At 34.1% G+C, this 25,564-nt stretch overlaps 1 protein-coding gene across 9 annotated transcripts in view; it reads right to left on the reverse strand.

The window, feature by feature from the left end:
- Positions 1-25,564, reverse strand: part of PKN2 (protein kinase N2) — a 194,599-nt gene that overhangs the window by 52,403 nt on the left and 116,632 nt on the right. For all 9 annotated transcript variants that reach the window (XR_005215312.1, XM_037826711.1, XM_037826714.1 and 6 more), the window contains 6 exons: positions 22,791-22,945; positions 12,554-12,671; positions 11,783-11,928; positions 11,474-11,687; positions 1,363-1,548; positions 277-386 (listed from right to left, as the gene is read on the reverse strand). Coding sequence is in view for 8 of the 9 variants with exons in the window: in XM_037826711.1 (XP_037682639.1) it covers positions 277-386; positions 1,363-1,548; positions 11,474-11,687; positions 11,783-11,928; positions 12,554-12,671; positions 22,791-22,945 (929 nt within the window). In the remaining variant the exon portion in view is untranslated. The remainder of the gene's footprint in view (positions 1-276; positions 387-1,362; positions 1,549-11,473; positions 11,688-11,782; positions 11,929-12,553; positions 12,672-22,790; positions 22,946-25,564) is intronic.

Consider the following 25,564-nt stretch of genomic DNA (forward strand, 5'->3'; position numbering starts at 1 on the left):
TATATCTCAGTATTAGATCTCACTTGGTTGTCAACCTCTCAGGTTAACAGAGACTGCAAATCTTCAAAACACTGACCTAATGAAAGCTACTGCAGCAAACTGATATTCAACTGTTATCTTATCAATAATCATCAGATGATAAATGTCAAAGAAACCTAAGTTCTTCTGCTATTTTGTTAAGAATAAAACTACTTAAAGGTTTCTAAAAAATAAAATTTATATTCTAAATGAATTATAAATACAATGAATATTCAAGTAAAAAGTTTCTCTTCTTACCCTGTCCAGTTCCAGTGTAAACTTCTGGTCCCATGACTGATTGGAAATGGGTTTCCAGCTAGTTTGACCAACCACAGTATTATCTAGCTTCAAAACAGCACAGACATCATCTGTAATTAAAATTTATAAAGTGGCTTAAAAATTTTAAAGTACCACTGTTTAACAGCAACAATTGTGACTCTTTGAAAATAAATACTGAAGCTTTTGAATCTTAACTGGCTAGGTTTATTGAAACATAATGATCTGTTTGAATTGTCTTTGGTGTTTGACAAAAACATAAATAGTAACTATTTACTTTGTTTATATTAGAATGTGACTAAGAACACTAACAAGTGACCAGTAGTTGCTTTCCATATTGTGTATATATGTGTATCTATCAACATCAGTCATTCAAATTTTCCTCTTTAGAACTGCAATTTATAGAGCTTGTTCCTTAAACAATCCTTTATTTTCGTATTTTTCCCTAAAGCCCCTTTATAGTTGAAAGCACAGACATCTCACCTTTGTACTCTGTACTAGAATTGTCACATGCTTTCCCCCCACCAATTATAATTTATATCATAGTTTGCAATTATAATTATACTTCAGTATGTCCTCAAAGTGTTTCATGACCCTCTTGCAATTTACTGCCCACCCCCCATATCAGTTTATTACTAGGGACACTGGGCAGTACTATACCAGTAAACGTGTTTGGTTGAGTGGCTAGTGCTACTATTATCAAAATTTCACTATTAGTTTGGAAGTGTCACAAAACTATTCAAAGAATTAAAATGTGATCATATAAGAAATACAAATCTCACAGCCTCTGTAAGATCTTTAGTTTGGCACAAAGACAGATGCTCAATACCTCATTCAATTCAAGCTATATGCCATTCAATTTTCAATAAATTCAATAAAGTAAACTTTGTTGACTTTTGTTTTTCCACTATTATAGCTTTGAATATTTTAAAATGAAATGCAAATCATTATTTTAAAGTTTTTGTCCTATGATAATTCTTCCCATTGTTTTCTGTCCTCTTTGCTAAGCCCTTGTATAATCCTTTAAATTTATAAAAAAAAAAAAAAAAAAAAGTCTAGTTACTGAACTGGACAAGTCATCGGCTTTTAGGAGATTTCGACTACTTCCACTTTTACTTTTACTTGTTCTACTCATGAATGACGATCTAGTTTCACTTGGGCTCCAACCAGGTAGTGCAACTGATGTCGCTTTTGACCGTCCAGGAACATTTTCTAGGATATCTTGGCAGCCCATAAGACGAACTTCCAAAGTACCTGTTGGCATAAATAAACATCAAATAAGAATATCAATTCTTAATATACAGAACTAGTTCTGTCTCTGTTACATATTCAGAAACAGAAAAAAAAATCTGCTAAAATAATAAAAACTCTTCTCCCAGAGGACTATCATCTTTCCTGTTTTAATTAGAGAAACCCATTAAAAACTCTTAAGGCGGCCATAAGAAATTTTATAGAAAAGAACAAAACCTTCCAAAAGTTGGCTGTAAGGCATAAAACAAACTATATAAACTTCTTCTGTATCTGAATACTCATTTCTACTAATTACATGAAGAATAACAGAATTACGTGGATAGAGTAGGAGGGAAAAATGATGGCTAAATATTATACCCATTGCAATAAACAAACAGAAATTAGAATCAAGGAAATCTGACTATATAAATAACAGCTATGTTTAATAGCTATGTAGTTAACATAGAAAAGGACTTTACAGGGTTTTTTTTTTTTTTTGGTCATAAAAAATCTTTGGTTCTATTTCTATTTGATAAAAAATGATATCTTTTCATTCTATAGTTTAGTTAGTCTATGTAATTATGAGTTGTAATAATCTAAGTATAAACTAATTGCAATTTCTTTGGGCAAATAAATATAAAGGTGTTCAAAATAAAAATGATGAACCAGGACATTTGGATAGATGGCTTTGTCATCATGTATGCTAGACTTAGTGGACTAGAAAAACAAATTGTACTTCAGTATTAAAAAAATACATTGCACATAGCGTAACACTTTAGTAAGAATATTTCTTGGAAAGAGTGGTCTCATTTAACTTAAATGATTAAAACTTGATTTTATATAAAGTTTTTAATTTTTTAAAAAATAATGTAAGGACATTTGTTTCAAACCAAGAAGCAGTAAGAGGGACTGGATTTACCCTCTCAATGGAAATAACTAAAATATCAGACAAAATATATGAAAAAATCAGTTTTAAAGACACTGGAATCAGACAGTGAAGGACAGTGATCCCTGAGAGATAGGAAATAAGTTTCCAGATACAGTGCAGGGAAAGGGAACTCCAGCAGAACCACGATGATTACCTGACTTGAGGAGACAAAACTGAGGGTCCAAGGACACTAAGCATCTTAGAGTCATAGGACAGAGTACTGGAAGGACAAAGCTGTCCTGAGAGAAAACTCCTGAAATCTGCATAGAGTACCCCCACAGAGTATTCAGCAAGTATTATAAGCCCCTGCCTGTGCAGAAATAATCTAAATCAGGAGAAAGAACCACTTGAAAGGATCAGAAGGAAGAGTACTTAGTACACACAGGTAGAAATGATATCTGTTCCCACTAGCCAGACTTGAAAGTCTCGTAATTCATGGGGCATTGCAGAGTAACCAGAAGAGTCTTGCTGCAGTAGTAGAGAATAATCATCCCTAGACAAAACATTGCTTCGGTCCCACATAAAAAAATTTAAAAGCAATACCTGAAAGAACAAATTCTTTCCAAGCAACTTAACTATAACCCAGAAGAAATCTCAAGGATATTTATAAGAAGACAAGAATAATCAGCACACAACAAGATAAAATTCAAAATGCCTGGCATCTAATCAAAGATTACCCAGTATATTAGTTTCCATTGTGGTGTAACAAATTACCACAAACTTAGTGGCTTAAAACAACATATAATTTGTGCCAGTTTGAATGTATTATGTCCCCCAAAACACCATTATCTTTGATGCAATCTTGTGTGGGCAGACATTAGTGTTGATTAGATTCTAATTCTTTGATTGTTTCCATGGAGACGCGACCTACCCAACTGTAGTCGATAACTCTGATTAGATAATTCCCATGGAGGTGTGGCCCTGCCCATTTAGCTTTAGCCTGGGTCTTGATTAGTTTACTGGAGCACTATATAAGCTTAGACAGAAGGAGCAAGCTTGCTACAGCCAAGAGGGACACTTGGAAAAACGCACAGGAGCTGAGAGAGGAGATGCAGCTTACAGAGATATTTTGAAGATGGCTGTTGAAAGCAGAGTTTTACTGATGTTTTGGAGGTACTAGCTCCAAGTTTGCCCTGAGAAGCTGACACAGAGACATTCTGGAGAATGCCATTTTGAAACGCAACCTGGGAGCAAGCAGACTGCAGCAACATGCCTTCCCAGCTAACAGAGGTTTTCTGAATGCCAATGGCCTTTCTCCAGTGAGAAATAGGTACCCTATTGTTGATGGACACTTTATGGCCTTAAGACTCAAACTATGTAACCAAATAAACCCCTTTTATAAAAGCCAATCCATTTCTGGTGTTTTGCAAAACCGCAGCATTAGCAAACTGGAACATAATTACTATCTCACAGTTTTGTAAGTCAGAAGCCTAGGTGGCCTGGGCTGCATTCTCTAAACAAGATCTTACAAGGCAGAAAAGATGGTGTCAGCAGGCTGGGCTCTTATCTGGAAGCTCTGAGGAAGATTTTGTTTCCAAGCTCATTTAGGTTGCTGGTAGAATCCAGTTCCTTATTGTTATAGGACTGCGGTTCCTGTTTCTCTGCTGGCTACTGCTGGGACTATTCTCACCTTCTAAAGGCCACCTGCATTCCTGATCACGCAGCCCCCCTCCACCTTTAAGTCAATAACAGCACATCGAATCCTTCTCTTGAGTCAAGTCTCTCCGACTTCCCCTTTTACCACCGACCAAAGAAAATCTGATTTTAAAGGGCTCATACAATTAGATTAGGCCTACCCTGGCAGGTGCCCTTTTGACTAACTCAAACTCAACTAATTAATAACCTTACTCACAACTGCAAAATCCCTTTTGCCATGTAATGTAATACAACCACAGGAATGATGCTGCATCATGTACACAGGGGAGAGAATTTCACAAGGGCAAGGGTCTTCAGAAATCATTCTTAGATTTTTGTGTATCATATGAGGCAAGTAAAGAAGTAGGAAAGTATGATCTATAATGAGGGAAAAAATCAAATCAATGAAAAACAACTGAGAACTGACATAATTGCTAGGATTAATAGACAAGAAGAGTACAATGGTTATTATAACTGTATTTCATCTGTTGAGATACTGAGTAGAGACATGGAAGACAGTAAAGAGAAGACCCAAACCAAATTTATAAAGATGAAAACTACAATGTCTGAGATTAAAACACACACACACACAGCACTGGATGGGATTAGTGGAAAGATCAGATACAGCAAAAGAAAAAAAAAATCAGCGAACTTGAAGAATCTTAAGTAGAAATGACCAAATACAGAAGAAAAAAGCAAACAGTACATGTGGGAAAAGGAAGTTTAACCTCAAGTGGCCTAGTACTAATATATGTGTAACTGAAGTCCTTGATGATCAGAAGAGAAAATAAGGGACAGAAAATGTATTTGAAAAAATAATAGATGAGAATTATTCAAATTTAACGAAAAGCATAAACCTATATACGCAAAAAGTTCACTGACCATCAAGCAAAAGAAACAAGTAAACTATACCAAAGCACATCAAATTTCTCAAAACCAGTGATGAAGAGAAAATCTAAAAAGAACCTAGAGAAAAACGACACGATACACACAAAGAGCAAAGATAAGGATGACTACGGATTTCTCATTGGAAACAATGCAAGTAAGGAGACAGAGAAGCAACGTCTTTAAAGAACTGGAGGGAAAAACACGAATAAAACCATGAACGTGGAATTCTAAACCCACCAATAATAGCCTTCAAAAATGAAGACTTTTCAAACATGAAAATGCAGTAAGATAGAAAACAGATGACAGCAGACAAGAATATGGATCTACACAAAGGAATGAAGAGCACCAGAAATGATAACTACATGGGTAAATATGTAAGAATTTTTTCTTAGGACTTAAATATCTTTAAAATAAGTACGTGTTGCAGCAAAGGTAATAATCTATTATGGAATTTATCCCATACGTAGAAATAAAATGTATGACAATAGCAGAATGGTCAGGAGGAGGGAAAGGAAACTACATTATGAGGTTCTTTTACTATATGTAAGGCAGTACAATATCACTTGAAGAGAGACTGAAAATTTAAATATTTATACATAGAGACTAAAGCAACTAATAAAATCGCAAAACAAAAAGTTAGAGGTACTGTACCACAAAGGAGATAAAGTAGAATTAAAAAAAATACTTGTGGTAAAGCAGTTTCTGACATCGTTCCTAGTGATCCCAATTCCTTGGTATAATGTGATTCCTTCCCTCTGAGAGTGGAGTAGACCCAGGGTCTTACTTGTAACATATAGGAAAAAAGAGTGATGGAATATTCCACGATTGTTACAAAATCTGACTTCCGTTTTGCTAGCACTCGCTCTCTCTCTAGCTTCTCTGACGTGCTTGCTCCAAAGAAGCAAGTAGGAGACATCCACATAGTAAGGAACTAAGGGCAGCCTCCAACCAACTGCTAATGAGGAACTGAGAAGCTCAAATAATCCTCAAGGAACTGAACCCTGCCAACAACCAAACCTTCTGATGGCACTGAAGCCCTGGTTGATACCTTGACTACAACCCTGTGGGAGACAATGAAGCAGAGGAATCAGTTAAGCCATGCTCAGATTCTTGATGTACAGAAACTATAAAGTAACGAGCATTGTTTTAAGCCACTAAATGTTAGGGTAATTTGTTATATAGTAATAGAAACTAATACAATATTCATTGCAAAAGTAGGCAGAAAAAGAAGAAAAGGGGAATTAAAAAATAGATGGGACAAACAGAAAAGAATATCCAACAGGAAAGACATAAACTATATCATTAAATGCATTAAGAGTAAATGGCCTGAAGATTTAAATTATAAGCTAGAGATGTAAGAATGAAGTTTAATCCATTAACATTCAACATTCTTACTGCAATGGCAGTACTTAATAGCAACCATCTTATCTTTTGGCTTTTATATATCATATCTTATTTTTGTCTCTCTTTTTACCCTTTTAGCTACCTTTACTGATACTCTTCATTTCTATACTCTCCTCACCTCTCTATCCTGTCTTTTCCTTTTAGTCTCCAGGACTCCCTTGAGAATTTCTTGCAGGGGTGGTCTCCTGTAGGGAAGGTCTCCTGTTAATCATAGCTTTTAGCTTCTGCTTGTCTGTGAATATCTTAAACTCTCCCTCATTTTTGAAGAACAGTTTTGTTGGACAGAGAATTCTTGGCTGGCAGTTTTCCTTTCAGTACCTTAAATAGATCATACCACTGCCTTCTTGCCTCCAGGGTTTCTAAAGAGAAACTGGAGCTTAGTCTTATTGGGCATCCCTTGTATATAATGAGTCACTTTTCTCTTGCTGCTTTCAGAATTCTTTGGCATTTGACATTCTTCTTAGTATGTGTCTTAGAGTAGGTTTATCAGGATTTATTCAGTTTGGAGTAAGTTTTATTTCTTGGACCTGGATATCTATGTTTTCATAAGAATTGGCAAATTTTTAGCCATTATTTCCTCAAATACCCCTTCTGCCCCCTTTCCCTTCTCTTCTCTGTGACACCCATTATGTAAATGTTATGTGCTTCATATTGTCAATCAGTTCCCTGAGACCCTGCTCAATTTTTCCCATTTTTTTCTCATTTGTCTATTCTTTTGTCTGTTCAAATTTGGATGCCTGTCTTCTAGCTCACTGAAGCTTTCTTCCACCTTTTCAAATCTGCTGTTGTGTCCCTCTAGTGTATTGTGCCTTTCGTTTTCATGTTATTTTTCTTTGCATGCTTTCAAATTCTTTATGCTCACCCAGTGTCTTCTTAATATCCTTTATCTCTTTAGCCATCTCCTTGAATTGGTTGAGGAGTTTTGTCTGAACATCTCTGACAGAGTTCCAAATTCTTTATCTCCTCTGCCTTTTTGATTTGTTCCTCTGACTGGGCCATATCTTCTTGCTTCTTGGTGAGGCCTGTAATTTTTGGCTGATGTATGGGCATGGGATTATCTTAGTGAGTTCACTCTGAAGGTCAGACTCTCATTCTTGTCAAAGATTTTGTTTTTGAATGGCTTTGTGTTAATGCTCTTCTTTGATACTTGGTTCATCAGCATTACCTAACCAGGGCTTGGCCAGTGATGCACAAAGGGGGCATATACCAGTTCCACAGGGCCCTGGGTAGAGGGTCAGGTAAGACACCAAAAAGCCTCTAATTCTGCTCCCCAAGGGTGTGATTTCCTGGCCTGCCAAGCATATGGCCCTAGAAGCCTTTCAGATGTCTTTTCCTTGCCTGCCTGCAGACAACACTCTTCAGTAACCTATCACCCTTAGCTTTCAAAAGGCAGGCTCTTCTTAGCTCCCTACCCGATCCAGAGACTGGCGTATCAGTGCTGGGCTAGGTGGGTTAAAACCGCAGGTCCCAGCAGTCCAAATTCGCCAGCCAAAAGCTGGGATGGTGGTAGACTCCATACTGCTCTGTTTTGGGGGAAGTGGACCTCTGTGGCTTTCTCACTCTGCAGCTGTCCACCTGTCAAGGACTGGATCCCTGAAGCTTTCTGCCCTGAGAGTGGGGGATGGGTGCTAGGAACAGAGGCTGAGGGGGGTACTCACAGTCAATCACTGCACCTTCTGTCTCTTTGTCCTGCACTTTCCTGGGTGTTGCACAGCACTCCCCTCATCTCCAGAGCCCCAGAACCACTGTTCCAGATAGTTTCTGCCTGTCCCTTAGTTGTTTTTCTATGAAAGAAGTGAGCCTAGCATCTCCCTAATCAGCCACTTTGGATTTTCCCGGAACACTTTTATAACTTCAAAATATTGAGTGACCTTATTAATAAAGTGAAGCCCTTGTTGATATTAACATTGATAAGAAAATTTAAGGATTCTGGAGGTTGGGCTAGTCTGTATAACAAAATATGCCTTATTCACAGGGGCCATAAAAATTATTTGTAGATCCTGTCAGTGAAAATGGTAGAGTAGTAAACTCCAAGGATGGTCTCTCTACAGAAACACTGGGAAAAACATGGCAAAAACTGTCAGAATCAACTTTATCAACACTCTGGAAAACAGTCAAAGGTTTACAGTAATCAGGTGACTGCTTATTCAAAAAAAGGTGATTTAAACCTAGTAAGAGAGCTTTAAAGCATTTGAACTTACTTTACCCCATTCCCCTCTCAAACAGTTTGGGGGAGGTCTTGAAAATGGAAGCCCACATTCCCAGTGTAGGTTTCTGGTTCAGGAGGGAGTAGGGTGGATCTTGTTCTCAAAGAATAGTGGTTGCCTGTTTTAGTCTATCTGGGGGTTGAAGGACTAATACAAAGGGCTTGCTTTTATTTTGCCTACTTAGGAACTTTCTTACGGTGGAGAAACAGCTAAGCAGAGGGCAGACACCATTTGTCTAAAACATTTACAGGCTAATGAACTAGCTGCTATAGCCTGTGGGTAAAGATATAAATTGGGGCAAACAGTAGATGGCCAAAAAGCATGGGAAGAAAAGCTAGGGAATTGGATACTTTGAGAAATAAAGGCTTTGAAAAGGTGACATTTAAGTTCTGTGCAAGAAAGAAGTTAAGATGAATAAAGAGTTATAAACTGCCTGGCAGAGGGTTGAAGGCATACCACAAGACATACAAACAGATCAACTGCAAAGACTGGGATTTTTTTTGCCCCCAGGTGTTTAAGGAAATCTCTGTCAAACCATCAGCTGAACACTAAGCTAATGAAACAGAGCTTTCTGTGGCCACACACAAAAAAGAACACAGTCTTTACAAAAAGTAGTTTAAAAAAGTCACTAAAGAAACAAACAACTACAATCCTGGGAAAGGGGAGATTTTGATTTCCAGAGTTACAGCATTATAACATTAATGTACAGATTTCAACAAAAAATTTTGAAGCATGCAAAGAAACAACAGAGTATGGCTGATTCAGGGAGGGAGAAGATAACAGAAACTGTGTCCAAGGAAGGCCAAAATGATTGGACTTATTAGATAAAAACTTGAAATTGGCTGCCTTAAGAAACTAAGGAAACCATGGAAAAAAGTAAATGAAACCAAGAGAATGATACTGCAACAAATAGAGAATATCAAGAAATAGAAATTATAAAAAGAATTGAGTAGATTCAGGAGCTGAAAGTTAAATAAATGAAGTGAAAAAATTTACTAGAGGGACTGAACAAGCAGATTTAAGCAGGCAGAAGAAAGAATTCAGTGAGAGGAAAAAAGAAAACAAAAAGAAAAAAGAAAAAGAAGAAGAAAAATGAACAGCACCTAAAAACCATACTGGCAACATCAAACATACCAACACACACATAATAGGAGTACCAGCAGGAGGAGAGGAAAGGGCAGAGAGAATATATGAAGAAATAATGTTTAAAAACTTCCAAATTTGAAGAAAGATGTTAATTTGCACATCCTAGATGCTCAACAAATTCCAAGCAGGTTAAGTTCAAAGAGATCTACATTGAGACACATTATAACTAAATGGTAGAAAGTCAAAGCCAAAGCAGAGAATATTGAAAGTAGCAAGAAAGAAGCTGCTCATCATGTACTAGGGAACTTCGATAAGATTAACAGCCAATTTATCATTAGAAATCATGTTGAGCAGAAGGGAGTGGGCTAACATTTTTAAAGTATTGAAAGAAAAATACCTTCAACCAATAATTCTATATCTGGCAAAATTATCTTCAAAAATGAAAGAGAAATGGAGCCAAAAACTGAGCAAGTCCATTACTAATAAGCTGCCCTATGATAAATGCTATAGGAAGGCCTTAGGTTGAAATGAAAAGACACAAGACAGTAACTTGAAGCTATATGAAGAAATACAGAACAAAAGTAAAATTAACTAACTAGGAAAATATAAAAGCCAGTAATATATTTTTGGTTTGTAAATCTTCTTTTTCTTCCTATATGATTTAAGAGACAAATGCATAATACAATAAAGATAAATCTATGTCAATAGGCACACAATGTATAAACATGTAATATGTCAACAATATAAAGAGGGGCAGAGCTGTTTAGGAGCAGATATTTGGGAAGCAATTGAAGCTAAGTTGGTATCAATTCAAACTAGATTGTTATAAATTTAAGATGTTAATTATAATTACCATGGGGCCACCAACAAAATAACTAAAAATATACAAAAAAGGAAAGGAGGGGACCAAAATAGTATACTAAAAAAAGAAAAAAAAGCCAATAAAACACAGAAGAAGGTATCAGAAGAAGATTAAATGTAAATGGGTTAAACTTTTCAATTCAAAGAGAGAGACTAGAAGAATGGATAAATAAAACATGATCCAACTATATGCTATCTACAAAAGACTCACTTTAGATCCAAAGACAGAAATAGATTGCAAACAACTGCTATGGAAAACAGTGTGGCAGTTCCTCAAAAAGCTAAACATAAAATTGCCATTATGACCCAACAATTCTCCCCAAAGAATTGAAAACAGGTGCTCAAAAAAAAAAAAAAAAAAAAAAAAAAAATTGAACACAAATGTTTGTAGCAGGATTATTCATAATAGTCAAAAGGTGAAAACAACCCAAAAATGCCCATTCATATATTTGGAGAAGCAAAATGTGGTATATAGCCATTAAATAGAGTACTATTCAGCCATAAAAAGGAATGAAGTACTGATACATGATACAACATGGATGAACCTTGAAAACATTATGCTAAGTGAAAGAAGCCAGATACAGAAAACTACATATTTTATGATTATATTCATAGGAAATATCTAGAATAGGAAAATCCATAGAGAAAGATGACAGCCTAGTGGTTGCCAGGAGCTATGGGAGGGGAGAGTGACTACTTAATGACAATAGGATTTATTTTTAGGGTAATGAAAACATTATGGAACTAGACAATGGTGATGATTCTACAACATTGTGAATGACTACTTTAATATCATTAAAATGGCAAATATTTATGTTATATGCATTTTACCACAAATTTTTTAAAAGTCCACGCATAGTTTTTTTCACTTATTGAACCAGGGATAGATGGGTACAAAAATGCACACACACAAAAAAATCACATAATATGTACTACATACCTGTTAATGCTGCTGGTTTGGACAATGTACTATATTGGTTTTGTGTAGATATCATACTCTGACGTGGACTTAGTGTTGGTGAGGCAACGAGGGAAAGTTCCTCAATAATAATACTGCTTTTGGGATGATTCTTGGGAAGTTCATTTAATCTTTGCTCTAATGAATACTTTAAAAGGTCCAACTTCTGACTTGATTCATTAAATCTTGCTTGAGCCTTGAGCAGGAAAAAAGACAATTGTTGCTATCTAAATAACCATTTTTTGAATAATATATTTATTAAGCAAGTTAAAAATTTTTATTTAAAATTACTTCTGAAAGTGCTTTTCTGTCTGTTACTTTTCCCGAGCCAAGTAATTTCATCACATTCTTTGCACCTTCTGCTACTGCAAACTCTATCCTAAAATGATGCCTTAATTCTTCCATCCGAAGTTCAAGAGGACTTATCACAGGTTTTGCTAGAGGAAAAACACAAAACCTCAATTGAACCATTTATTTGACTTTTTAATAAGTAATGTTTAAAAATAATGAAAAAAATGAATTATTATAAGAAATTATAAGAAAAGTTAGTCCTCTAAAGGAATAAACACTAAAGTTATATTTAACAGATACAATGTTGAAATGCAGAGCCTTCCATTTTAGTCATCATAGAGCTAAATTACAAATCTGAAAAAATAATTTTAGAATCATAGATAACCTTATATCATAACATCATGATACTGTAATAGCTACTACCTACTTTTAGCAACTAGCTGTAAAGAATTCCCCTAAAATTAAAAAAAAGGGAAGGGGTGCAAAACAAAGTCATATTCTAAACAGGAAATAGACTTTTAAAAAAAGAGCACTGATAAGAAGTATTTAATTTATTAAAGTGAAGAGATATATTCTAGATCATTATCTTCTTGAAACATGAAAGCCAAATATTTGAAGGCATGTGTTGAACGTGAAGAGTGTAAAATTCCCTCTTAATTTTGAACCACTGCCTCTTTCCTACATAAGAATCATTAGAACCATATGTCCATAACTGGTACCACTGACATTGACATTAATAAGAAGAATGACAATTTATCTCTATTCCATCACCATTATCAAAAGCCAATTCATTGGTTTGGACTGCCTGAAGGATCTGCATCCTTATGACTTCTATTTTTGTCTTGCTGTCCTGCAGCAGCTGTTGAGCTGTACCATGGAGTTTCCGATCCTATTAAAAAGAAGTTTGAAAATGTAAGAAGTTAAATGGACAAATAAAATACTTTCGTAGCTTCTAAAGATGATCAAATAATAGCCACAAGTGAAAAACAGAGTCAAATGAACATTGAATATATTTATAACCTTTGTCATAGACTAAGTATGTACCCCAACTTAGAAATGTCCTTAGTCTGTGAGTGTGAACCCACTGTGAGTAGGACCTTTTGAAGATGTTATTTTTAGTTAATGAGTGACCAACTGAAGCAGGATGGGCCAAAATCTGGAGTACTGGGCCCTTATGAAGAGAACCCATAAGTTCACAGAAGCAAAGAAAGGAGAGGACATTGCTGTGTGACAGGAAAGCCAAGGAACTCCAAGGACTGCCAGCAGCCAACACCAGAATGTTACAGGGAGAAAGCAAGCCTTCTAGCTTTCTAAACCACAAGAAAACAAATTCCTTTTATTTAAGCCAACCCATTCGTATTATATGTATTAGGAGTCTGGTAAACCAAGACAACCTTGTGGATAGCATTTATAAAAAAGAGCCATCAAACTTCAAGGCAATAAATGTGCAAAGCATCTCCATAAGCTAAGAAAATTTGAGAGAAAAGAACTGAATCTTAATATGCTTTTGAAACAGTGAATACCCAAATCCACACTTGTCTTTGTTTTATAGGAAATATAAAGAATTTTCCTTTATCATGATCAAGAACTCTCATACTCAGAAGCATTGGTGATGCATGCCTAAATAATAAGCCTAAGAAATTTAGATAATCACTTTCTCCCTCATTACATTACCGTTAAATTTTCAAGGAATTTCACATTTGTTGGCAAATCAAAAATATAAATAACATAGGTGGTATTTGTGTCCCATTAAATTCTGATAAGGGAAGTAGGAAATGGCAATTGTAAACACTGTTGATAAAGAGATTTTGAATGTTCCCTAGAAACCTGAATGTCAAAAATGAGTCCTCAACCTGAAAACCCAGTTCTAAGAAATGACTCATGATTATTATCTGCTTGGAGATGTAAAGTTGAATGCGACATTTTTATTTCACCGGAGACATTAAGTTGTATGGATACTTTTAAAGCAGTAACAAAAAAGAGAAATTTTAAAAATTTCCTAAAGATAGTTTTAAGTAAACATTTTATATTTTGAACTTTTTGTCCCATGCAATAGCATTGACTATAAACAGATAAATTAATATTCTTGTTTTGGAAAAAGAGAAGTTTTCTCTTTTTTATAAAAAATTATAGCATATACTTAAAAACTTTTTTGAGATTGAATTTTGGAGAGCTATTAATCTATGATATTGTAAATTATATTTTGATACTCTTCTAAAATGAATTATTTATTATATTTCTACTTGTACAAATTTAGTAATGTACTGATCATCAAAAAATGAATTATTTGTAAAGCTATAATAATTTTGTAATATTTCTTATATTTAAAATGACTCCTTAAAAACACTTCAGTAAGCTAGGGAAGAAGTTACACTGAATAAGCATGTCATCTCAACGCTGTCTAAAATAAAGGCTTCAAGAAGAGTTCTGAATTAAGCAAAATGATGGTACTATTGTAACTCAGATTAGTTCTAGTAATGCTGAATTTGACTGACAGAAGGTCACAAAAACTGACCATTTAGGAATTCAGGCAAGCAGAATAATGCCCACATCCCCAAAGGTATCTACATCCTAATCCCAGGAACTTGTGAATATGTTATGGCAAAGGGGAAATAAAGTAGCAGATAGAATTAAGGTTGCTAATCAGCTGACTTTGAAATAGATTATCTGATCTATCTGAGTGGTCCCAATATAATCATAAGGGTCCTTACATGTAGAAGAGGGAGGCAGAAGAGGAGGTTAGAGTGATGCAATATGAGAAGTACTGGACTTGCTGTTGCTGCCTTTGAAGATAGAAGAGACCCATAAAACAAAGGAATGTGGGCAGGCTCTAGAAGCTATAAAAAGCAAGAAAGCAAGTTCTTCCTTAGATCCTCCAGAAGGGAATGCAGCCTTGCCGACACCTTGATTTTAGCCCAGTGAGACCCACTTTAGACTTCGTAACTATGAAACGGTAAAGTAATAAATGAGTTATTTTAAGCCTTTAAATTTGTGATAATTTATTTAATACAGGAATAAAAAACAAATTTCATATAGAAAAATGTCAAAGTTAATGCCATTTACTGTTTTGTTATATGAGTTGCCAACATTTGGTAGGTTTCTATCTAAAGAAGAAATGATAGATAAAACCTAAGCATCAAGTTAACGAGCATATATACAAGAAAAGCCAATCTTTACATATCATTTAAGCACTCTATCGCTATTACTAAGATAGTACTAATTTGAAAATAAAATAGCATACAATCAACCTACATCCTCTCAGGGACTCAAGACTAGAACTTAAGAGACAATCACTTCAATAAATCAAATACACAAATATACTACATGACACTGAATAAAGAGGAAGATGAAGATATTTATAAGAAGGAAGGGTAACATTGCTATTATATAAGGGAAAAAGAAAGTTTCCTGAAATCTGTTAAATACCAAAGTTAGGTTAATATACAGTGGAGGAACAAAACAATTAGTAAATTTACAAGTTTTTCTCCCATTTTTTTCCTGTTTCAAACGTCAATCATTTAAGAAAGATCTTCTAACCAGATTTTGTTCTTTAATAAAGTATTTAGATTTCATACCAAGGAGTCAGGCTCAAATGGTTCACTAAGTCTCTTAGTTATCAATTTACACAATAAATTACACCCATATAAATAACATATTTGCTAATTATGTCTTATGAAATAAGATACTAGCTCAAATTAGATTTTTGTCTATGACATATTATATATACTTATGTCAATACTACACTTACGCACCTTCAAAATTAAAACTTAAGATACTTTTCTCTTACTTTGATCTCTCCACCTATCCAGTATTAGGAACATCAGACAAACAGAAAACTTGAAATAACTTTCCTATTTCTTTGAGAGCAGAACAGAGTAAGAGAAAAGTTTAGTATTCTTATGACCATGATTTGATGAGACAAATATATTTTCCAATTAGATAAAACCTGAGCTTATTGTTATGTAAACTTGGGCAAGTTATCTATCCTCTGCAACCATTAGCTTTATGTGTAAAATGTGGATAATGCTCTCTAGAATATAGGGTTTTTTTTAAACATTAGATAAATTGCTTAGAACATGGTTAGCATTCAAATGTTCACTCTTAGAGAAATGAAAATAATGATCAGGTATCTTATTTCGATGAAGCTCTAATACAAAAGTCTGAAGCAAACTGTTTATATAAATATAATACTATGCTTTCCAACCATACTACTCTTTGTATTATTTTATCACTATGTGAAAAGACTGCAGTTCTGTCATTTATTTTGTTGATAATATGCCTTTCTTAACTATTTCATTTCAACATGTAAGCAACAGCAGTTCTATAGGTAAGTGAATTTTTCCTACACACAAATTTTTGAAGGATCTGTACAGATGTCAAAGTATGATGAAGACTCTTTAAATTGACTTTGGATATTATCCATCACAGGCAACTTACAGTTACTACATTGTCAGTTTTATGCTTTCCAGCATTCAATGGATTTTTATTGTCAGTTTCATGTTTTTAGTTATTCAATGAATTTTTATTGAGTACCTAATATGTACCAGGCAAGAGATAAGGTAGATGTCAAAGTTCTGGACTGGCTTACATATGGGAAAAATATTGGCTTTTACGCTGATAGACTTTGGGAAGATTTGGGAGCCTTTTGAAATTGCTAATATTTGACTAATTTTTCTAAAAAACACAGCAATTTCATATGGCTCAATCCAACAGACTAGTCAAAGAATTAAATTTTGTAATTAGCACTCTACATGCTAATTGTATTTGAAACGGCCAGCATTTTTGTATTATAAAGTTTGAAAATAACTTTATAAATTTTATAATTTTTAAATAAAAAATAACTATTTTTGTTTTGCAACTCATAGTGGGATGTTATGACAAAACAACTACATCACATATTCTCTCTCTCTCTCTCACACACACACCCACACAGACACACCTTTCAGAAATGAATAAGCCAATCTATCAACTATTTATGGCTTACTGTCTGTATGTTAAACATTGTCAGACCCAAGGAAAAAACAAAGATTTTATTGATTAGGATGCTACTTTCTGAAGCTTATAGTTTGACAGAGGAGGAAAAACAGATTATCATATGCATCAGAAAAAAAAATAACCAAAGAAAACTTCAAAGGAGAATGGGATCAATTTTAGCCTAGAGAATTCAGAAAGGTTTCACAGGTCTTGAATATAGATAAGACTGGAATATGCCAAGATTGAAAAATGGATGGTGGGTAAGAAGGGTTTGGGAGACTGGATGAATGAGAAGGTATTTCCAAATGAGGAAAAAGTATGAAAAGACTTGGGAGCATGAAAAAAAAAAAAAGGTGCAAAAGGCTGGAAGGAATCTGGATTTTCATTAAGTGGCTTGGTTTGTCACCCGAATATATGAATGACAGACATTTCTTCAACATGTCATATCAAGTCCTCAGAGATTATTCTGAAAATCAATTGTTGCTACTTAGAGGCACAACTGTCCACTAATGATGTAAAGCTTTTAATATGGGGTTGACATATTAGTTTAAGAGGTTTATAAACCCCTTGAATTTATAGGAAAAGATGGATGATTGAGTATGCAGTAGGTGTCACCATAATCTCAAAGTGGTCTGTAATCCCAAAAAGATTAAAAACCATTACTCTAAATTGAAGATAAGGAAATACTAAAAGTAAAACAAATATAACTTTATGATAAATATAACTCCAAATGAATGGAGCTACGGGAATTCTGGCAAAACAAGTAATTTTCCAATAGCTTTTTATTTTTAATTAACAAATTTCAATTTATTTTTAAAATCTGAGAAATATGGGTATGAACTTTCTAAACTTTAAATCTGTGATCATGGTAATTCCTTGGCTAAAAATCTTTCAGTAGCTCCCTACATCTTATAATATAGGATCCCAACTGCCTAATTTTATACACAGTACTTTGTAATCAAGTTTATGTTTCGACTCTGTTACACTTCTCACTCCACCATACTCACTTAAAGCTCTCTGGAGGGAAAGGGGAAAAAGTGCTGCTGGAATTACCTGGAGGACTTTTCTTAAACTATATGTGCCCTTCTGAAGACTCAGATTTGTTTCCCCATGAGGGTGTGACCTTCTATTGAAAATGACTGATACAACTGACAACTGTTCTACTGGATGTGCATTCTACTTAACATCGGATTTGTTGAATAAGAAGTAGGTTGAAAACTTCTGCTATAGCTACACCAAACTGCTTTCATTTCTTAGAACAAGCCAAGCTATTCCAGCTATTCCACAGCTCCCTACCTTGTATGTACTGGGTTTATCCACACCATAATCCATAGAAAGTAATTCCTTCTTAAACTCCAAATCATTCTTCAAATCTTATACTACGATTTAAATGATTTCTTTTGGCAATTAAGTGATTTTTCTCCACTGTGCTTCCAAAGTAGTTTGAACATACCACTTTCATATACTGTAATTCTTTACATGTGATACTTCCTTTTTAGATAGCCTCTCCCTTGAAAGCATGATACTATATGTTGAGTACATACCATGTACTCTATTTTACCAGGATGCCAATAGCCTGTATTATTTTGGAGCTGTGGTGATAGTTAAGTTGCTTGTTTTACTCCTATATCCGTATTTCTGTTCAATTTAGAACAGTTCTTAATCTTATGGGTTACAGGCCACTTTGAGAGCATGGTGAAATCTATGGTCCTCTCACTCATCCATCTATTCAACATATACACTCAATTTTCCTATAACTTCAAGGGATTCATGAAGTTATAAGAACTTCAGACTAGCCCATCAACTCAAGATTAAAAAGCCTTACTCCACCAGGCAGATCCTGAATTAACTTAATTTTTAAAAGCTCAGTATAATGTCCTGCATTCACAGTTCCAAAATACAGTATTTGCTTTATAAAAAATAAAAGAGGTCCAAAATAATATTTGATAAGAATGAAAAATCCCAAATACTAAAGAGCAATACTAGAAATAATAGCACAGGAAATAATTACTTACTATCACCTCAAAATAAATGTTCAAAACTTATGAAACAATATCCTATCAAATACCATAGCTTATAAATAAAATATCAAATACCAATAAATATATTTCCGTAAAAACAGCAAAAATGTCCTTTTGAAAAATGGCATATAATCTAACTTTTAAAAAACCTTTTTTAGAACCTATACATGTTTCTCTCCTTTCAGCATCTTCCCAAATTTAATTTGGGGTGGGCAGGTGGTGTGCAGGGCTCTAAGCCAAGATCCCTGCTCCTCCCTGCCCCAATTTCAAATTCTTCCTCATCTGAAACAAAAGAAATACCTAATAACTTTTATTTTGACATTATTTAAGACATATCTATTAAAATATAGAAGAAACTGATTTACAGAGGCAAGAATCTTTAAAATAAATGAGTTGACACAAGAAAGGTTTTATAGTAAGACACACCTTTCTAAGAATTTTTGGAAATTATCAAAAGTACAGAACCTTAGGTTGAAAGGAACCTTCTGGATAATCTGGGTCAGTAGTTTCCAACATTTATTCTGCTCCATCATATCTAAGAAAAAAGGCACATTGCAACTGGTAACAAGTGCTCCCCATAAACCTGATTTTCAATTGGGAGTTACATGCTCATACCAGATCCCCCAAACCCAAAGAAAGATCTAGTCCAAGCATTACTGATGTTAGAGTCACCTCAAAAATATCCTGTCTTTTCATTAAAATCAGTAGACTTTTAATTTTATTAAAAGCACTAAATACTGCCAAATCTCTCGGAAATATCATAACACTTTCAAAGTCAGGAGATGATGTGAACGAACTACGTTTAAAAGACCATGGTGCATAAGAATCCCACCCTACCACCCCCACCCCAGAGAAACTCTTTTGTTGCTCAGATGTGGCCTTTCTCTCCAAGCCAACTTTGCAGATAAACTCACTACCCTCTCCCCTATGTGGGACATGACTCCCAAGGGTGTAAACCTCCCTGGCAACGTGGGACATGACTTGCAGGGATGAATCTGGACCTGGCATTGTGGGATTGAGAAAGCCTTCTTGACCAAAAGGGGAAAACAAAATAAAGTTTCAGTGGCTAAAAGATTTTAAATGGAGTTGAGGGGACATTCTGAAGTTTTTCTTATGCATTATATAGATATCCCTTTTTAGTTGTTAGTGTATTAGAATACCTAGAAGGAAGTACCTGAAACTGTTGAACAGCAACCCAGTAGCCTTGATTCTTGAAGACAATTATATAACTATATAACTTATACTGTGTGACTGTGTGATTGTGAAAAATTTGTGGCTCACACTCCCTTTAGCCAGTGTATGGACAGATGAGTAGAAAAATGGGGATAAAAAGTAAATGAATAATAGGGAGGGATGGAGTGGGATGGGATACTTTGGGTGTTTTTTTTACTTTAATTTTTGTTCTTATTCTTTTTTTTTTTTTCAGTAATGAAAATATTCAAAAATTAATTGTGGTGACGAATGCACAACTATATAATGGTACTATGAACAAATGATTGTACACTTTGGATGACTGTATGGTATGTGAATATATCACAATAAAATTGAATTAAAAAAAAAAAGACCATGGCAAAGATACTAACAAAATTTTATGGCTGACTTTGAAAAAAGGCTATTTAATTTTCAGCTATTTGTAGCTATTTAAGGAAAAGGAAAATTGTGGAATTTATCCAAATATAAACAACACTGTATTTATAACCCTCAAAATATATCAACTGATCATTAAAGTAGTATTTCCTTTTTTCTTAAAAAGCTGCTTTTAAAATTAGTTTTTCTAAAGCCATTGATTATAATAAGGTGTATTAAAAAACTGTGATATTTATTATATAGAATTGGAGAATTTGATGTGGGAAGAATCAAAAAAGGCTACTAGATTTCTGGTCTTTTAGAGGATAACAGCAGGGAGACACCGGCAGGATGAAGTCAATTTCCTTTTCAAACTTGCTGAAGAAATCTTTCATGAAGGTAGTATAGAATGTTAGAAGAGGGCCGAGGATAGAGTTCTGGAGAACTTTAACATTTAAGATGTTGGTAAAAGAAATGGATCCAGTGAAGGACACTAAGAAGAAATAATCAAAGAAACAGGAATAAAACCAGGAGAGCATGGTTTGATGGAAAATGGGAAAGGAGTATCAAGAAGGAAGGAGTGGTCAACAGTTTCATAGCTTCAGAGAATTAAAATAAAATAAAGATATAAAGTAGCACTCAGATCAGACTGCAAAAATCCTTACATATTACAATTTGTAGAATATTTAATAGAGTTAATATTCTTAACCTGGTATTAAGAAAAAAAATTTGTAAGGTAAAATATTTATGTATCTATGTGCGTTTTTGAGGGGAAAATGAGTGTACTTTAAACTGACTCTTAACAGAGATCTGAGGTCCAGAAAATTAACTACTATCAGTAACAAAAAGCTGTTAAAGCATTATTAAGGCGCATCACATTCAATTTTGCATATCTAGAAAGAAAATTCATGACAGTTAATATCAGCAAGTATTACCATATTTACTGGGCTCTGTGTTAGCTGCTTTACATGGACTATTTCTAATCCTCTTAACACCATACAATCTTACAAGGTATATACTAGCATCCTAATTATATCTATGCAAGAGCTGAGGATCAAAGATTGGACAAAGAGCTGGTAAACTGAGGACTGGACTATAAGCACAGATTTGTCAGCCTCCAAATGCCTGCTCTAACCTTAAGCTGCATGTCAGAGAGTTAGAAGAAGAGAAACCAATGTAAAGGCCACTGCAATACTCCTTGTATTACAGATATGAAAGATAATCAGGAAGCAGAATCAAGGCTGGCCATGGTGACTGAATGAATTGAGATTGAGTAGTAAGCGGAGATGAGGATATACAGGGTATGAAGAGAGTTCCATGAATCAAGGAATCAAGGAAGATTTTGATTTTATCAAAATTAAGAGATTACGTTGATGGTAATATGTATAACTGAGGAAAGGAAACACAAAGGGGGAGATGATCTATAAAGTAGGCATTATCCCCGAGCCAGGCTTGTTTTAAACAGTAAATGAACTGAAATACATACAAACATGTTATAAATTAAAACAAAATAATAATTACTACCATTTACTGATGGATTTTCATGTGGCAGTCATTGTAATAACATTTTAGAAGCTCAGATAAGAAAGACGCTGAGCTTAAACATTCCTGAAATACTGACTGTTGGTAATAATTAGAGTTTGAGAAAGTAATATTTATCTATTGTTGTAAAGTAAAATAAACATATAGGTAAGTAAAGAAGCTAGCTTCCAAACTGCAATCAATTCTCTTTTAAATTATGTTATTTCATCCAGACTCTCTGTAGATAAAGCTTAAAACTTCAGTTAAAATTCATTAGCTCTGAATAAAATGAGATTGGGCATTCTTAATTTTCAAATTAATCTAATCAAGAATAAGAATTTATTATTTCTATGTAATACTATAAGAAATACCTAATCCAGCTTTATAAACACTAAGTTTTAATGTAATAACTTTGAGCAATAAAAATCCAGCAACACATTTATTAATATGTTTTTGAATGGCTCAAAATAAATACCATAAAAAATAAATATCAAAGAATGTTATGTATTTTATATTACACAATAAAAAATGTAGAAATAAATATATACATAAATAACATAAAAAATGTAAAAATAAAATACATACATACATACATAAATACCATAGCATATTTCCAAACTAATAGAGAGACCATAAAATATCAGGTGTATGTTAATATAAGGGCTCTGTTTCATGTAACTTTTTCACATATGATAAAACATTACATTATGTTTCATATTAAAATATACTAGTTTTGGGATATGATTTGCTACCTTTTAAGCAAAAAAGTGAAGAATTAAAATTTATGGCTCCTTTGTATTGGGGTTCACACTACAGAAGTGGGAAAAGTATTATTTCATCAATATATTTTCTCATTCATAAATCAGGTTCACCTAGACTACTAAAATAATTTAAAATATGCACTTCCATTTATTCACTGTGCTTACCTTCGAAGATCCATTTGAATACATTTGTATCATGTTCTCTGCACCTTGTTTTACTTTAAGTTCTATATCCAATTGTTTTTGTAAGGCCATCAATCTATTATTGCTAGTAGAACAACGAGGGTCACTATTCGGAGTATCTGGAGTCCTTGGGCAATCTGTAAATTAAATATTATGTTAAAATTACTTACTTTTAAACATTGGAAACAAAAATTTTCCAAGAACAAAGCATTGCAGGATTTCAGATGAGCTGAAGTCACCTAAATGTAATCTCCATATGCTTTCAGATAATAAAAGAATTAAAGCAACTTAAGCAAAGGAAATATTCAAGTATAGTTGTAGGATCATCTGTCAGGGATACCATAGAAATGATTACATTGAGTGGGAAGCTGAATTAGATAATGCCCAAGATCTTTTCCAACAACATTATTTTTAAATGAAATCAAGTGAATTTGACTAGTTGAGGCAGTTGGAGCTATGTACCCCAGAAAAATATGTTCCTAATCTTAACTCATTCCTGTGGGTTTGAACCCATCCTAAGTAGGGCGTTTTGATAAGGTTACTTCAGTTAAGGTGTGGTCCAACTGAATGAGGATGGTCTTAATCCTATTACTGGAGTCCTTTATAAGCAGAATGAAATTAAGACACAGAGACAGCCTCAGGGAACATCCAGAAGCCGGAGTCAATGGAACCAACAAGCCGGGAGAGGCTGTTATGACTCCCATGTGACAGAAAAGCCGAGGACCAAGGATCACTAACAGCCAGCCCCAGAATGCCACAGTTTTCTGGGAGAAAGCATCACCTTGATGATACCTTGATTTTGGACTTCTAACCTCAAAATCCTGAGCCAATAAATTCCCACTGTTTAAGCCAACCCATTAATTGCATGGCATTGCTTTAGCAATGAGGAAACTAAAACACTAGTCAATTCAACAATTAAACTAAATTTTGTAGTTATTACTTGACTGATTAGAGAACAAGATATTTTCAAACATTATACAAATTCCAGTAGGGAAATTCTTTGAAAAAGGAACAAAGGAGACTAGAAATACACATTAATTACTAATAACTTAAGCATAAGATACAAGCTTTCACATTTTGTTTTCTGCTACTAGAATAAGTGATCAGAATGGAAAATGTTTCAAAGATATTGATTAGATTGTTATCAAATTGATGTGGGATGGGGATAGAAAGAACAAAATTTCAAGTCCACTTGTAAAGCATACTTAATGTTCTTATTTAAACAAAGAAAAGATAAGGACCCTCTATTTGTTCTAGGTAATCATTACTGTTGAAACACTTCTAATAATTCTATCATATAACTTTTTCATATTAAAGTTTATTATTTTGTGCTTTATCTACACTAGGTCCCTTATAAAAATTTAGAAGCCTAGGGTGGTAGAGGAGTACAGGCCTCATTCAGGTGATAAGTAGTTTGGTAATCACTAGAAAATTGTCTTAACCCCAAGTTACTTAACCTCTGTGCTTCAGGATTCCTCTCTCTCCTCTGCAATATAAGTTGGTCTGATTTAACTGATTTTAATGAATATATTTCATCTCTAGGTCTCATACTATTTCAAAAATTCACTAGTTCAAAAACATGCAAACAATTTGTTAATGACTTTATAAAAACACAGATACCATGTCAGACACTGATGTAAAATAATAATACTTCAACAATTAAATTCAACTTAATAGATGCAAAGGGGTGATCTAAGTGCTTCACAAACATAAACACATTAATCCTCATAAAAGACATATGAAAAATGTTATTTTAACATCAGAACCCATATTACAGGTGAGAAAAGTAAGGCACGGAGTGGTTAGGAAACTTGTCCAAGATCATAAAGCTTTGAAGTGGTGGAACCAAGATTTGAAACCAGTTAGTTATGCTCAGAATTCTATCCTTTTAATTGCTATGCCACACAGTCTTTTTGTCATCCAAGGGCCTACTATGCAACTATACTACCTGGTGTGTGTATGTCTGTGTGTGTATTAATCCTTCAAATAACCTTTTAAGAAAGATACTATCCACATTTTACATATCACGAAACAAGTAGCTATACAGTTATTAGCTGGGATTCAATTCAGGAAAGTTTTCTATTTTAACATTACAAAGGATGTGCTCCAAAAGTTCATTTATAAGTGACATAATCTTACACAAAATTGTCATAAAAGGTAGCAAGTTTCTAAAATCAGCTCGCAAAAGAACTACTTAACATATGTATAGTACAGTGGTTAAGAGTGTCCCCTTTGAATCTCAGTTTGACACTTATAAACCACATAATAAGGGATGTTACTTAATAGCTTTGTATCTCAATTTCCCTTTCTGTTACATATGATAACAGCATCTACCTTATAGGATTATTGTGGGGATTAAATGAGTTGTGTGTAAAGAGGTTAGAAAAGGGCACGGTGCACAGTAAATATTCATTAACTAGTAGGAGTGGTGGTTATATAAATGACTGTAAAAATGAACTGCAAATTATAACAATGACTTAATAGTTAATTAAGCTTATTCAATTCTGGAAACATTCCGGTGTCCTTTTTTTATTACAAAATTATGATACAAAATTCTTGTAAAAAATTTGAATTACACAGAATTTGGTATGTGAACTTAGTTTATGGTATGTGCATTTTTATGAAGAGCTAGAATGCATTCATTATATAAGGCCCTCAGTTGAGAGGAGTATAGAATTGTGTTGTTTATAAAATAGTTGATGATGTTTAGCCTAGGATGAGGAGAAATGACTGTCTGAACAATTAAACATTTGTCT

The sequence above is a fragment of the Choloepus didactylus genome, chromosome 2 (assembly GCF_015220235.1).
Source record: "Choloepus didactylus isolate mChoDid1 chromosome 2, mChoDid1.pri, whole genome shotgun sequence".
NCBI classification, from domain to species: domain Eukaryota; kingdom Metazoa; phylum Chordata; class Mammalia; order Pilosa; family Megalonychidae; genus Choloepus; species Choloepus didactylus.